General features: G+C 43.6%; 1 protein-coding gene across 3 annotated transcripts in view; it reads left to right on the plus strand.

The window, feature by feature from the left end:
- The first annotated feature begins 5588 nt into the window (after positions 1-5588).
- The window catches only part of Il6st (interleukin 6 cytokine family signal transducer), a 40141-nt gene continuing 29449 nt past the window's right edge, over positions 5589-16280 (plus strand). Inside the window, exons 1-2 of one of the 3 annotated variants that reach the window (XM_087616314.1) lie at positions 5589-5749; positions 13492-13578. In XM_087616314.1, the coding sequence (XP_087472440.1) occupies positions 13547-13578 (32 nt within the window). In that variant the 5' untranslated portion in view covers positions 5589-5749; positions 13492-13546. Of the gene's footprint in view, positions 5750-9026; positions 9354-13491; positions 13579-16280 lie in introns of those variants that run through there. The other 2 variants (XM_087616316.1, XM_087616315.1) reach the window with 2 other exon arrangements.

Here is a 16280-nt window from a genome sequence, read left to right on the forward strand (position 1 = left end):
AGATAGAAAGTATTTCAAGCTATGAGGAATTGCAAATGGGAGTCTAGTGTTTTTTGTTATTAGGGAATGGTGGTGACAGGCAAAGCGGCCGCAATGTGGAGATGATATTTGAACCAGCCCCTCTCCAATGAAGCCTCAGAAGCCATGCGGAGAAGAGACTCAAGGCTTGACTATGGCAGAGGTGAGAATAATGGGGAGCAACTGGGCAGCTCTTCCTTCCAGGGCTTCAACTCTGGCCAACCTGAAGATGACATAGCTGCTGGCTATGCTTCTACTGATGTTTGCACAGGCTCTATCAGGAGATTTCATTGAGCTAATAAAAATGCCATGAGTATAGTCAGTGAAATGAGTTCAGAAACAACATGGGGGATTACTTAGACCATAGGGCAACAATCAAAACAAAGTAAGTGCATATAAAACAAAGACAAAAACAAAAAAACACTGTTGGAAAATACCTAAAAGAAACACATCAATGTGGTAACACTCAGAAGTTCTAAGAGCACAGGGGACACTCACCCTATGTCCATGATTTGTGTATGCACACGTCATCTAATGAGACTCTGGGCGATGTTTTCTAGAGCTTCGAGGAAAGGCAAGAGTTCACACTTCTGTTGGAATGGTGGGGCTTGAAACTGCTGCAGTCATTTTGTTACCACAGAGTAAAATCACGAAAATGACTCAGGCAACCACAGAGTAGAAACCGAGGCTCCAGCCATATTGTCAAGGCTGAATGGACAGAGGGAGAGAAGTCTGGTCCTTTTTTGTCAGTGTGGATCAAAGCTTACCTGATGCCTGTGGACTTCTCGGGAATGTTAAGGAGCCCTTGTTGATGCATAACTCTCTATGAAGATGAATTCTAAATTGTAAAGCTAGATGTGTAGTCTGTAATTTGTGAATAATACTTCCACAGTGTTTGAGAGGACAAGAGTTCAAATCCCAGTGTCTGTAGAAACTGTCTTCTCCTCTGACAGCCTTTTCCTGTCTCTGAGGAGGTTATTTCATTATCGGAAGAGTTAACTTCCAACACAGCACAAAAGTGACATTGTTATTGCCATCCTGATGTCCTTTTAAAATTCTATTTTACTCCTTATGATTGCCTGTGTGTCCATGTTGTGTGTGTGTGGGGGGGTGTGCATGCCCTTATACACTCACACAGAAGCCGGAGGCATCCTAGTCTACCACCTTCTACTTTATTCCTTTGAGACAAGCTCTCACTCACTGAACCTGGAGCAAGGCTGGCCACCAGCCAGTCCTAGCAGTCCTTTCTGCCGCCCATAGCACTGGAGTCCCAGGTGAGTAGACAGGATATGCCCAGCTCTTTACCCGAGTGCTGGATCTCCACGCTTACACAACAAGCTGCACCGAGCCATCTGAGTCTGGATGTTTGATACCTCAGGACACAGAACATCTTTATTGTTAACCAGTTGGTTGATATTTTGATTCGTAGCCTTCAGTACTTGGACTACTTCACACTTCATATAAATTAGGTAGTGAAAACTGGCAGAAGTGTGTATAGGCCTATTTAATAAATCAAAGCCAAGATGTATTCATCAAATTTTAAAGTGAAACTCAAGTTAGTAACCCCAACCAACACCGGACATTTTAACCCAATCCAAAGACAAAGTTACTTAACACATGGTGAGAAATGACAGGGGGAAAATATTAAGTCTTTTTTTTTTTTTTTCCTGATGAAGCCATTGCTTTGGTAAGAGCAGAAAAGTCTGTGTGTGCTCAGTAAGAACAATGCCTTGGTCATGTGCTTGATCAAAAGCAGGGGCAGCAGCAAGACAGACATCAGCAAGACCACGTTCATTTTCCAGTCTCTGCTCTCTCCACACAGTCCACTGAGCCAGTTGGACTTTGGACATCACATCTCCGCACTCTCAGAAGCCATGGGCACTTTCCCGGTACAGTCTTACGATCAAATTCAAGAAGGGAACTGGATCTAATTCTAGCATAGAGACTTTTGTGGCTGTCTCTAATCCACCCAGGGGAGGGTGCGCTTAGAATGAGGCAGAGAAAGCCGAGTTGAGATCCTGGAGTATTCAAGCACAAGCGCTCCCAAATACTCCTTTTACTTTCTTTGCTGCAGTGGGACATCGATATGGTCATTATTTGCTTATTTATATATTGTGTGTATGTTATACACTTTCACTCCCTTGAGGGAAATATACGTTTTCTTTAGACCTATATCAGTGCTGGCACATAATTGATGGTAAGTGTAGACTGAGGAAATAAACAGAACAAATTGAAGTAATTAGCACCTCCCTAATTCCTGGAATTCACGTCCCCCAAATAGCCTACTGCTTGATGTAATGTCACTCTCCAGATGCATATCTTAAGGAAGGTTTGATTGGATGTGAAGTAATATTCCTTATGAACAGTTTTTTGGGAGACACAAGGGTGAAGAGGAAATGGATACCTATCCACAGTAGCTGAATCCTAAATGAAAAAAAAAAAAAAAAAAAAAGGTCAAGGATGCTCACAAATGGTAGTCCCGATCTTTCCCAAGAATAATGTCATACATTTCCATACTAAGAATAAACATTGGGTACAGTCCAAGGAAAGGGGAAATTGTTAGGAACCAGCTTGACCAGGCAAATATGGCCGAAGACCAAGGGAACTGAAGATCCCAGTGAGAGTGTTGTTAAAATCATCCTGAGGACAAACTGCAGCTTCCGTGGGAGTGAGCACCTAAGCTTACAGATGGAGGCGGCTACAGGTACTGACAATGAAAACAGCCCCAAATATAGGAGATGGAGTGATCTCTTTAGATGGCTGGGCTGAAGGCGTGGCTTTACCTGGGGCTGCTTGCATATAAAAGGAAGCTAATGATCCTGTGGAAAGGGGTGAGGAATGGTGAGCTCTGAGCAGTCACTGAATCATCCACAAGGATGCCGAACTCATTAGATGACCTTAGGGTGCGAGACTGACACAGAGTTTCAGAAACCTTACAGGACACAGACAGGAATTGTGCCTATATCCTGGTCAGGGTCAGAGTGAGGCAGACAGAAGCAGGTCAAGTTTGTGTTCAACATTTGTCACCTTCGTCCTATAGCATGTGTCATCAGCTTTGCTCACCTGTTCCACGCACGGAAGGAAGGTGGGGCATGTGACACTCCACTGCCATTTTCTTATCTTTTCTTCCACAAACCGGTACTTATTATCAACTGTATTTAGAACCAACAAGATGTTACCACTGGAAAAAAGTGTACATTGCAACGATCAATGGGGATTTCTAGTGATAAATCCTTAACCAGAAAGTGGTTATTTCCAGGCTAACAGTCTACAGAGGGGTCTGGAAAATCAAGCAACTTCCACAGAGTGGGTGCTTCCTTCCTAACGTTTTGTCGTTCTGGAAGTTCTTCGTCCAACATTGATTTTTCTTTCCTGTTTAGGACTGTTTGTCAAAGTTGTTCTTTCCATGTTTGTGTGTGCCTTTGTGAGTTTGTGTGCATCATGTATGTGCAGGTGTCCTCAGAGGTCAGAAGAGGATTGATAGATTCCCTGGAACTGAAGTTATGTTGGCTGTGAGCCACCTGATATGGGTGCTGGGAATTGAATCTGGGTCCTCCCCGAGACCATCAAGTGTTTTAACTGCTGAGCCATCTCTCCAGTCCCTTTGCTTAGGATTTTAATCACTCTCACAAAATGTGAGTTGCTTAGTGCCAAGGCCTATGCTTAGCCAATACAGACAAATAAATTGATAAGTCATGTATGTGAGACAGGCAGCGTAGACCTTTGAATTCCCCACACATGGGCCAAGGCAGGTAAACATATTATAAGACATTGTCCTCCTTCTACACACAACCACCTCAGATAAACAGAGGTTTAAATAAATGCTGTAATGCAGAAAGGTCTGAGGAGCAAAGGCAATAGGAGACATTTAAGAGTACCTGATATTTAATGACTCCATACAATGTGTCAAGCTCTGTGTTTTAAATAATTTCGTTCTTGTAACTTAGTAGGTCAGAACCTTTCTCATTTTGCAGATGGAGAAGCTTGAGACTTTTCCAAGGTCACAGCAGTGGGAAGTCCCAGCACCAGGATTTGCATTTAAACAGTTTGGAGGCAGTCATTCCAGAGACCCTTTATGCTTTTCCAAAGAGCACCTTTGTAAGATCTTCAATTGAACAAAGGCCCTTACTAGTCTTTTCACTCAGGCCTATCTTGTCACACCCTGAAGGTTAGCAAGCTACTGTGGCTGGAGCCGAACACATCTTTAGCTGAAGCACTTCAAGTGTGTCTGAGACTTTTAAGTAGGTCCTTTGCAGTATCTTTTCAACTATCTGACCAACTGCTAAGGGGTCATAATTTAGAGCTGGGGGTTTAGAGATGCAACAGAGGAAAGAGGCAGGGAGGAAAGGGGGTTAGGAAGCTAGACTGCAGTTTGATCCATTTCCTCCCATCTGAATCGTCAACATAACAAATAACTTTAAAATTACTAATTTACGGGGTTTTTTTTGCTCCACAATTCATTGTGGTAGACTATCATTCTTCCAAAAGTCCCTAGCCTTCTGTTTTTTGAGTCATTTCTTCACTCTTAGTCTCTTAAAAAGTTTTTGAGAATGTTATACAGTAACTTTTACAACTTTTTTTTTGCTGTCCCCCAACTCCTCCCACACACCCCTCCATCCATCCAGCTTCCTGTCCTTTCTCCCCTTTAGAGCAAATCAAAACAAAAGGTAGATGTTGAGAATGAGAAAATCAATTTTCTTCAATGGAGCTACACTGATTATATCAAATCACACTCCAGGGCGAGCTCCGTGCTCAGTAAAAATTAACCAATGCAAATTGGAGTGATTCTTTACAGATACACATCCCTTATCTTTTAAGCTTTTCATCTTACTTGAGGGAGGGGGTGAGAGTGTACACACCACACACACACACATGCACGCACGCACGCACATTGTAGCCTTAAGGTCGTTTTCCAATCAAGAGAAGGGTAGTGATTACAATGAAATAGGTTTTTCCTTGGTATTTCTAATCACAGATCAGGAGGAACAAACCGCAAAAAGACACGTTTCTTGGCAGGTCACCAGCTTACCGATCAACCAATCACACCAAACTCACGAACAACAAAAAATTGCACAGTGGAAAGGTTCGTTTACTTAAGCCTAGAACTGAAGCGGTCACTATGGGCGAGTACAGTCAGGGCCACTAAGCCCGGCCCTGTCCCCAGGGAGCTCCCTTGCCTCCAGAGTCCCAAGGGCCTCCTGGCGGTCTCCGGAGGCTCACAGGCCCTCGGGGAAGACAGCCCAGGGAGGCTGCCGAAGGCCAGGGAGAGGGATCGAGGGAGGCATCTGGGTTGCTGTCAGCGACCCATTACCCTGGGGAAAATGGAACCTTCCGTTCCGGCCACCCACCCAGGAGCGGCGGGGAAGCCTTCGATCTAGTCTAGGAGAGGCGACCAGGCTCAATCTCCGGAATCCCGGACGCCGGGAACCGCGTTACGGGAATCGCAGAGGCCTGCAGTCCCGCCCCTTCGTCTCCGGCGACCCTGAGCCAATGGCCGCGCGCTCCGAGACTGATCAGAGCCAATGAGCTCCCGGTCTCCCGCTCAGTGGGCGGGGCCATGGGGTGGAGCTAGGAGAGCCCAGGTCAGCGGCGGACGGAGGGTGGCGTGTGCGGTCAGGAGGCCAGAGCTTCGAGCGATCCAGGCTGCGGCTCCGCTGAGGGGCCGGCTGTGTGAGCCAGGGATCCGCGGGGCTGAGGGACGCTCAGGAGCGGCGAGGCTCGCGGCCCGAAGGTGAGAACAGGGCCCCGGCGCGGGAGGGTGCGGGCTGCCTGGCGCGGCTGCCACCTGGCACCCTGGGCCCAGCGAGGCCGGGTTGGACCGGCGCCGAGCGCACGCCCGGAGCTGGTCTGGCTGGCCTGGGAATCCCCGCATTCCTTCCCTCCCCTCTCCCGGCTCCGACTTCCCTGACGTTGTCACTCGCCCTCCCGAACGCGTTCCTGACGCTCAGTTCCGGAGCCCCCGCCCCAAAGTCCTTCGGGATCGCGCGTCCTGGGTGACCGCGTCCCGCGTTCTTTCAGTTCCCGTGCCATGTCCACTGAACCAACTCTAGACATGGCCCCAGAAAGTGTGGTCTTCGGTGTCCCCTGAAATGCCACCATCCCCTGCTCTTGATATTTCTTAATCCAGAGCGAACTTTTTACCCAGACATCGTAACGTTTCGGCGTTGATGAAAGTTCAGTATTTATAATAAATATTAACGTTCTTTGGTCCGTACCCTTCCTCATAAATCCCGCGTGCCTTTACATCTGGAGAGCAAGCCTATCTGCCTTTAAATTCTCACCTCTCCTAAGCGTAAACGTGACCCCCTCAGCTATCAGGGGGCTCTCCTTCTTGGATGAACAACATTTTAATTCAGAACTCCAAACAAAAATAACATCAAAGGCTTGGCCCACTTCTGTTTTTGTCATTTTCCATTAAAAGGAAACTCATTTGGGCTTAATTTGTATAGTTACTGGACATCCCAGCAGCTGTACTGCTTCAAAGTAGTCAGTTAATGCGGGAATGTCAGGGTGAATCTTCTGAAAGATTAGCTGTTTGGTCTGGTCAGTGCTGTAAACAAAACTGTTTTAGACCGCGTGTGACTGCCAGCTTCCAGTTGGAACGACTCTTAATTTGAAATTACTGACTCATTATCAGGGGATGATCGCCATCGTCTTAATTTTCCAAGTTTGTGTTTATATTTATCATCGAGGATTATTTTTGAACTATAATCTGGAATCCTGAGTAGGACTAATCTGATAGTCGGTTACATTCTGTTTTCCATAGGTTTCTCTTGGGGGCGGGGGAATTGTGTCCATTTGCTTCTACTCACAAGTGAAAGAGAAAAACAAAATACAAGGGGGAATGTCGGGTAAGATAAACTTTATAGTAGAAATTTTGGATTGTTGGCATAGGTGGTTTAGGATATTACAAATACTGCTACCAGCTAATTTAATGCAGCATTCTTATGTAACTGGACATTCTGTCCTGTTTTATTTATGACTTTCTGTTTTCGTTTTAAAAATATTTTTTTTCCTAGGAGAATGTGGCATTTCAGTTCAGTGCTAGGATGAACACTGATTATTACATACCTATGAAGTGGGTGTTATAATTCTACCTCTTAGGAAAGGAAACAGGCCCAAAAGCATAGGACTCCAATCCTGTGCTGACAAACTGACGTATCGATGGATTTCTTATAGAAAATCCATTACTGTAAGTTGGTCTGGGGCGTTGAATGTTGCTCACAACCCTGTAGTAGTAGCAGGAAGGGGTTTTCCCAAGATGTGATCACAGCCCACATTTTGGTGCACATCACCTGGCCCTGGTACATTTGCAGTTTGTCTGCTAAGGAAGCAGTAAGTTCTTAAAGCTTTCTCCTTGTTTTTGATTGCAAAGGTGGCTTGATCACAGGTGAGGTTTCGGTTGATATTATTCACCCTGCTCTGGAATTCATAAAAGATACCTGAGATAACATCTAGGTTTTTCAAAGTTTACAAAATTGGGTTAACAAACTATTGTGTGAAAAAAAAACTACTCGGATACAGAGTAGTTTCAATTAAATAGTGAGGGATAGAGAAAGTGCCGTGGGCGTTTAAGGATTGGAATTGAAATAAGCAGTGGGGTTCCCAGAGGTCAGCCCTGAAGCCTGGATAAGGTTTGGAGAGAGGGAAAACTAAAGGGTCTCACCCTGAATGTAGAACAGAGGCTAGAAGGGACCATGGAACAGAGTAAAACCGCCATGCGCTGTCACCACAGTATAGTCATCTTACTAACGACTACTAAGGCAGCGTTGTTTGTCAGTCGCCGTGTGGATATTTGGCTAATGTTCTTGTGCTCTCCATAGCCTTATTGAGATAGGTCTTATTAGCTTTTATACAGAGGCAAACAGAAGTTATTATCAGATGCTGTCTTTACATAGATTTCCTGAGCTCAGTCTGAACCCTCAACTGTAATGCATGGCTTTTTCATACTGTCTATATGAGCGGCAGAGTAAATCCGTTATACCAGGACTTTTAAAACTCATGTTTAAGCTGAGGATGTAGCCAGTAGTAGAGTGCTTGGCTAGCATGTGCCAGGCCCTGGGTTCAACCTTCATCACTGCATACATGCACATATTCTGTCAGTAGCACTTAACTTATGTAATACATGCGCAAACTAATTGTTCTTTTAGTTGTTCCCTAAATTCGTCAAGATTCTCAGCACGTGAAGTTGTGTAATTGCTGGACTAGTTTTGAATCCTTTTAGGGAACTCGGAAAGTGCAGTGGGAACACAGATGTTTGTGAATGTAGGGGACATTCCACCGAAGAGATGTCAATTTGGGTTATAAACAATGGAGCCAGGCCAATGCAGTCAGCAGGGCACTGGCACTGTGGAAGCAAACAAGAGGGCATGCACAAGTGCACACTCCAAAGGTGTGCTAGAGGAAGCCTGCAGGTCTGTGGTAACTTGAGTTTACCATCCAGGTGTGGCTGCTGTGGAAATGATGAAAGTTAAGAGGAAGTGCAAAATGAGAAGCATAAACATTTGCTCTGCAGCTGGACAACTGAAAGAATAATTTCAGCATAATTGGAATAAAACGCCAGGCTGCTTATAATTCCCTCCCAGATTATAGCATGATCATTTGAGAGAAAGACATCTAAGGAAAGAGTTTTATTTGTGTGGTGAGCTGGGGGGGTTGAACGTTGTGAAAGGACCTTTCTAAATTGTAAGCAAGCGCTCTATACCCCGGTCTCCTCTATTAATAATATTTTAAAATAAAACTGAATATCGGAGAGCAGTCGGACAGTGCAGGTGGATGAAATCACTTCTTAGGTCCTCTGATAGTTGAAATAGTTGGCATTATTATTCACCCTTTTAAAACCTTTTGAGGAAGAATGATGGCTTTTAAACAGCGCTCCTGAACGTTACTCTGAGAAGAAGGGAGCTGGGAGTGCATCACTGTGCTGTGAAGCGGTCCAGGAGGAGGTTGTGGTAGAGGAGGGAGGAGCTGGCAGCTATTGTTAAGTGCTGTGATCTGGTCCAGTCCTTAGTGAGAGGTGAGGAGTCTGGATAAGATTTGTAACGGAAAAGTCAAGTTGTTAGGGAAGGTAAGAGAAGAACAGACTTTACTGACTGCAGCAACTGATAATGATGAGTTATTTATACATGTGTGAGGGGAAGAAAATTGCTGTGATTTTTAAACAATTCTGATAACAGTGTTGATACGGTGTGCCTGTATGTGTACTTGAGTGTCTATGTAGGTATTTCATGAGAAGATTTGTTAAATTGATTTGTGTCGGAGGCAGACTAAGATGATACACAACTGGAATTGAAGATTTGAGCCAGGATTCTTGACATTTGGTTCATGTCTTCACTGTAAGTATTTTAAAAGAAAAGTTGATCCCGAGGACTTCATCTTTGGGGACATTCATGGGTAGGAGATAAAACCTTTGGAGAATACAGAAAAGTAGATGAAGGAGAGAAGCACCTACATTGTATATGCCAGAGGGTCTCAGACTTGGGAAAGTAGTGGTGTTGGTGGAAAGCTTCAGAACCACTCAGGGTGGTGTCATGGAGCTACCAGGACTCGCGCTGTGTCTCCTAGCATATGGTGAGACTTTAGACAGATGCTTTAAAGCCTCCTGTACTCAGTCCAGAGCAGGAACTTCGATTCCTTTTGGTAAAACAAATGAGTTGAATGTCCTGCCTCCAGATTTTCAGATTCTCTTTAGTAGTCACGTTCACCCTTTGTTTTAAGGAAGAGTAGATTAGTCACTTCTTGTGAATAGTGGCTTGCATACTGGCATCTTCTGCACAATCCTTTCTTGTTCGGATGTTCTGCCTTACGTACATCCCCGGTGACTGTAACCCCTAGTGCTAGTTGGTGACTGTAACCCCTAGTGCTAGTTGGTGACTGTAACCCCTAGTGCTAGTTGAGCTCAGGCAGGCTGTATGTCAGATGGCACAGTGGTGGTTGGTACGGTCTTCAACCTTACGTGCACTGCTTTCTCGCTATGGAAACACTTACTCTGTCCTACAGCTGAGTGCTCCTGAGCCCTGACTTGGAAACTCTCTGTCCCCAAGGCACTCTGCATGTGTTTTTCCTGTTAGCTTTGAGCTCGGAGTAAGCAAGGACTGTTGGCATCAACTGCACTTGCAACATTGTATTCCTTAATTGATGGTGAGAATGTGGGCCTTCATCAGAGTGCTCATAGAACTCTCATTTGACTAAAATAGGCAAGGTAATTTGTAAAAGACATATGTCCTCAAAGGTCATAAATGTTTTGTGTTTTCCAGTATGTACATGATCCGACTTTCGCACTTACTTCTTTATTAACTCTGAAATATGTTTGTATAAAAATATCTTTTTACCTTTTTGCTCATAGGACCAGTTGTCCCAAAGTATGTCTTTGAATAATGATATACTTTTTCATCAGATTTTGTTTTGTATGTTCTCCCCATGTTGCCAAAGCTAGCTGCCAAGTCTTAAGCAACTGATTTTCCTTTCTGAGCCACCAACTAAGACTTGCAGGTGTGTGCGTGACTAGTGTATAAATTCTTTATTATTTACCTGGTTTATATTTATTTGTTTGTTTGTTCTGTGGTACCAGGGATGAAAACAGTTATACACATGAGGGCAGCTGTATCCACTGAGTTTATTTTAGTTCATGTTGTTGATGTGTGTATTCTTCTGTCCCCATAAATGTTTTACTTATCTTTACAGTATGTCTGAATGCTGGCACACTAAGTCCTTTTTGTTGTTGAAAATTGACTCTTAGTCTCTAATTTTTAATGGGTACAGTTCAGTAATAAACTACTTTGCTCTTTGGGTTAAAGTTGTGTTGCATTTCTATATTGTGAAATTCTTGTATAGTTATAACTGGATTTATCCTACTCTACTGTTGCTTTTGGTGCTATTACGAGCAATATTTATTTTGTTACATTTCTTAGTTGGTTATTACTGATGTGCTCTGGAGTGCTAGTTTTTAAATAATCATTTGTTTAAATATTATATTAAGTGTCTAGGAGTCCTGATAGTTTAACATGGTTTTTGTCGTTGTAGAAGCTACATATTTCAAAATTGCTAACAATGGAACAGGCAAACTACAGCACACCTCTTGTTTTTTAAAGTAAAGTGTGTTCAAAACTGTCAAAACGAATAATAATGAAACAAGTTAATTAAAAATGAGACTATTCAAATGTCATGCCATCCAGGAAGCCCTGTAGCTAAGCATGATACCTACCACAGGGCCCAGCCATTTGATCCTTAGAATCCACTTCTCAGAATTATAGCATATGTCCACGCAGACTTTGCCTAAGTAATTTGCAGTATTATATGTTATGTATACATATGAATATCGTCTCTTTATCTCATGAGCATCTCATATGCTAAGTATGGATCTGAATTCTAGAGACAGGTCAAGAGCACAGATAGAAAACTGCCTCCTTTGCTTACAGTCTGTTAGGGTAATACACACCATGTGCTCATTTCTTAGGGCTAATGTAACAAAGTACCATAAATTAGGTGGTTTAAAATTACAGAAATGATCCTGTGTGTTGGTGGTGCATGACTTTGTACTAGCAGGGGCAGGGGCAGGGGCAGGGGCAGGGGCAGGGGCAGGGGCAGGGGCAGGGGCAGGGGCAGGGGCAATCTACTGCCTGTCATGAAAAAGATAGGAAGGATGGATGGAAGGAAGGAAGGAAAGACAGACAGACAGACAGACAGACAGATTTACAGAAATGCTATTTTCTCCAGAAGCCAGAAGTCCTTCTGGTAAGAATCCTTTGGCACTTCCTAGCCTCTAACAGTAACCATGTGTTGACTTGTGTGTGTGTGTGTGTGTGTGTGTGTGTAACTGCAATCACTCCAGTCTCTGCCTTCTGTCAGATGCCGTTTTTCTGCGTCTCTCTTATAAAAGTTATATTGTTCTCCTCCCCTACTCCACTAGGGCATCTTTGCTAATGACAGCAGCAATGGTCCTGTCTCCAAAGAGGGTCATGTTTTGAAGTCATAGGACTTGAGTGAATCTTTTGCAGGGGACACAGCTCAACTTTGAGCAAACTGAGCAAACTAAGGAAATTATATGGATTTTAGAATTCGGGTTGGCAGACAGTGGCCTGCAGACCAAATCTGGCTTGCAGTCTGGTTTTGTAAAGAAAGTCTAAACATTTATCTGGTCCATTGCATAAACTATCTGCCAATCTTCTATAGATGTCTCGATGTTATAAAGGAGAAAACAAAAACAGGAGGGTGGTTGAGTAGTAGAGGCAGTTTAGAGGGCCATGAAAGGCCTGTGGGAAGAAGCCAGAGCACGGGCTGCACAGATTTAGCCCATGCAGTGCTTAGAGAGTTCAAGTCTCAGTATTCTGTGAAGAAAGCAACTGACAACACTCATCACGTGTGGGCTTTGGGACGTAAGAGACGTACACTTACGTGCACATACAATTATTAAGTTGTAGGTGTAGAGTTTTGCGAGACTATCCACCAACATTTTCACAAACTATTTTTCTTGGTGATATAGAGACTTTACATGCCACCCCTCCTTGTTTATCATTTGAAATTTTAAAAAGGTTAAAAATTTAATTCCTTGTTACTGGTTTATATCAAAGACGCAACATGTAGAAAGCAGCAATACAGGATTCAATACTTTGCCTAAATTTTAAGTCATTTCAAAAAAATGGCTGTCACTGCTCATGCTAGAATTTAACCTAGTATTGCATAAGGTTGAGCAGTTGAGAAGTGAGCAATTTTAGCTCAGTGTCAGGGAGTCAACCTCCTGCTAAGGACCTGTTAGTTCAACAAAATGCCCTGCAACATTCCATAGACATCTAGAGGGTTGAATTAGGAGTAGGTGATCTTAATGTTTGCAAGTATGTACTAAACCAGTGGTTCTCAACCTTCCTAATGTTTTAACATAGTTCCTCATGTAGCGACCCCCGACCATAGAATTATTTTCATGTTACTTCATAACTGTAACTTGGCCTCTGGTATGATGTAATGTAAATATCTGTGTTTTCTGATAGTCTTAGGTGACCTCTGTGAAAGGGTCATCAAAACCCTAAAGCAGTCATAACCCACAGGTTGAGAGCCACTGTATTAAACATAACTCTAGGCACTAAATGGTCCCAAAGGCTTGAGGCAGAAAGATTACTTGAATTTAGTAGTTAATGACCAGCCAGAACAACAGAGCAAAACCTTGTGTCAAGGGAGGGGTGGGGGAGATATAGTACCAACCATTCCGCTGGGTTATCATACTCTCTCCCAAGTGCTTGGGATCACTTTGTTCTGAAGTTCCTATCTAACCTGTGCTGCTTGGTGCTGACCTGCAAATGTAAGACCAGTGAAGGATTTCAAGAGCACATGTCCAGGTGAATCTAGGAGTTGGGAAGGACTAGGGGCGAGTATGACCAAAATACATTGTATACATGTATGAAGTTCTAAAGACTACAGTAGACACATGTGCAGCACTGTTATCAAAGTCAGCTTCTGAACAAGGCTCTTCTGTCTTCACAGGATGGGCCGATGGAAGAAACATGACATCTAGAGGCAGCAGACTTGTTTCAGATTCATGCCTTATCAGTTCTTAGGTTTGTGTATTGGGTAAGTCATTTGTCTTCTCTGAATTTTTGTTCTTTTTGTAAAAGTCCACGAAATAATGTCTGCCCTACTGATGTCTCCCAAGGGTACTGGGGGTCATGACTCACGTGAGAGCAGCCTGACATAAAGCAGTGTGAGCATGAGCGGGAAGGAGGGAAGGAGGGAAGGAGGGGAGGAGGGGAGGAGGGGAGGAGGGAAGGAAGGGCGGACAACTGTTAAGTAGGGAGGTAATATCTGAGATGCGCTCACTGTCGCACATTCCATAAACCACCCTGGTCCCTCCCCAGCTCCCCAGTGAACAAGATTTTGTTTGATTTCTGAGAGAAGGTTCTGCAATTACCTTTGATAGTCAGTCACCATCCCATAGCAACGGTTTATACTGACATCCTCCTTGGTGACTGCAATCCTTATTCATTCTTCATTCTGCCCTTGGGTTAAATTTTAAGAATGGAAATAAACATAAAGGTCCTAGTATAGGCAATAAAAATGTTTAAAGTGGCACAGTTATTAAGTTTTAATCAGGACATGGCCAAGCAGATTTTCCTGGAAATCCAACATGGTGAGATGGGTGCTATGAGAGATTTACACCCAAAGGAGGTACCCAGTGTGGAGAATCAGAATATCCTGGATCACAGTTGGGACAGCAAAGGAAGTTTGGGTTCCCATTGTCTGCTTGTCTTCCTTGGCAGCCAGGATTTCATTCAATGCATATATGATTTAAAAAGCATATTAGGGGCTGGAGAGGTGGCTCAGCAGTTAAGAACACTGACTGCTCTTCCAGAAGTCCTGAGTTCAAATCCCAGCAACCATGTGGTAGTTCACAGCCATCTGTGATGGGATCCGATGCCCTCTTCTGGTGTAGCTGAAGACAGCTACAGTGTACTACTCATATACATAAAATTAATAATTCTTTTTTTAAAAGTTATTAGTATATGCATATGATTTAAAAACCTATTAGTGAGGCATGGCGTTTAAAGTGTTTGAATTAACCATGTTTTGTATTGCTTAGTAGCTGGGTGAAAGCAAACCCAGTCTGTTATCATCCCTGGGCAGTTGTGGCACTTTTATGTGTCTTTTAAGCAACAGGGAGTGACTTACGAGTGATTAGTGGCTTTCTGCTTACCACTTGGTACAATAGCTGCTCCCCAACTGAGGACTGGCTTCACCTCCATAGTTTTTGTGACCCAAGCTCTGAAATATTAAATAGGAAGTTCTAGCAAAACAAAAAGTATTAATCAGGTACAATTAGGCTGTTTTTTTTCCCCTCCACCTGAGAAAACTGGCAGACTGAAAGAACAGCAATGCAGCTACTGCACACACGTTTGTTCAAGCAAGCCATTCACAGTCTGTGTGATAAGCACTACTCGAGATTACTAGTGACCCACCTTTCAGCAGACTACTGTTGGCTCGCCATATCTGAGGAATTACCAATAGAGAAGAGCCACTCTGTAATTCACCCTTTCTTGAATCTTCAGTTACTAGTCATGTTTTAGCTTTTTAAAAGCTTCCTAGAAAGCCAAGTTCAAGGAAGTCACTATGTGCAGTATTTTTGCAATACATGCATATTCTGCAAGAGGCGTGGAATAAGAGGAACACTTAATACACCTTTAATTTGAATGTTTACTCTCAACAGAATCAAATGAAAAGTATAACAGAATCCTGCCCTTTTTAAAACTAAGTCACAGGTAAAGTCAGTTGTGTAGAATGTGACATAGAATACTCTAATGTCCGACACTCTGGTAGATCCTCCTTCCTCATAGCTCAGTGACGGTTTTTAAAATTAGGAAGTAATACTTTCTAGTCATTACAGTGAAGGCCTTTCCGTTTCCCCAGGGCACTGCTCAGTCACAAGCCCAGCTGCCCTAATCTGTATTGCGTGTGAAAGTTAACCGGGCCCTGTATGCTTGCGCATAGTTCTTGCTAATTCCGTATTGCGTGCGAGAGTTAACCGGGCCCTGAGTACTTGGACATTCTTCTTGCTAATTGCTGTGGTTAAGTTCCTCTGCTTGCTTCTTATCGCTTCTTGTCAGGTTAGCACCTGAGCTATTGGGCAGCCTACGGCATCCTTGAAACATTCCTCTGTGTGTACCCTTTGGAAGACATTAGCACATGTTTCTTTCAGTATATGCACGGTGTCTGTATGATGTTGTTTGCTTATAAGATTTAATGTATAAAGTAAAAATCTGTGGGCCATGATTTCTGTGTACTGCATGTCTTTGCAGGAATACAGAGCGCCTCACACTTAATGACATTTCAAGGATGTTGAAATACTGTTTCACTTAGGAGGGCTTGCTCATGGTTTTAAAAGATAGCCGGAATGGCCCCCTCCAGAGGAAAAGGCAGGCATGCTTCTGCACACTTTAAGGTGTGGGTTCCTCAGACTGATCTTTGTGTCCTGTAAGTTAATTTGCTGTCTGCAGGTATCACCGGACCTCACCGCAGGCTGTGGGTTGAGCTGGTGGTTAGCAAAAGAAGCTGTTGCCACTTTGTTGCTGCTGCTCAGAGTAGTGTCTTGTTTCTAACCAGGCCTCACAATATTTTGCTTGTATTCGTGAAACTGCTGCATATCAGACAGACTGAGCCATAGCAGCCAGCGAGAAGAATGTGTTAGTAGCACAGAGCTGCTCGTGTACAGCAGTCCTAGCACTACTGAAGGACCAGTCCTGGTTTCCCTTTCGTTGGTTGGTTGGTTTTTTATTTTGATG

This window comes from Rattus norvegicus, chromosome 2 (genome assembly GCF_021556685.1).
Source record: "Rattus norvegicus strain SHRSP/BbbUtx chromosome 2, alternate assembly SHRSP_T2T, whole genome shotgun sequence".
In the NCBI taxonomy this organism is placed as follows: Eukaryota; Metazoa; Chordata; class Mammalia; order Rodentia; family Muridae; genus Rattus; species Rattus norvegicus.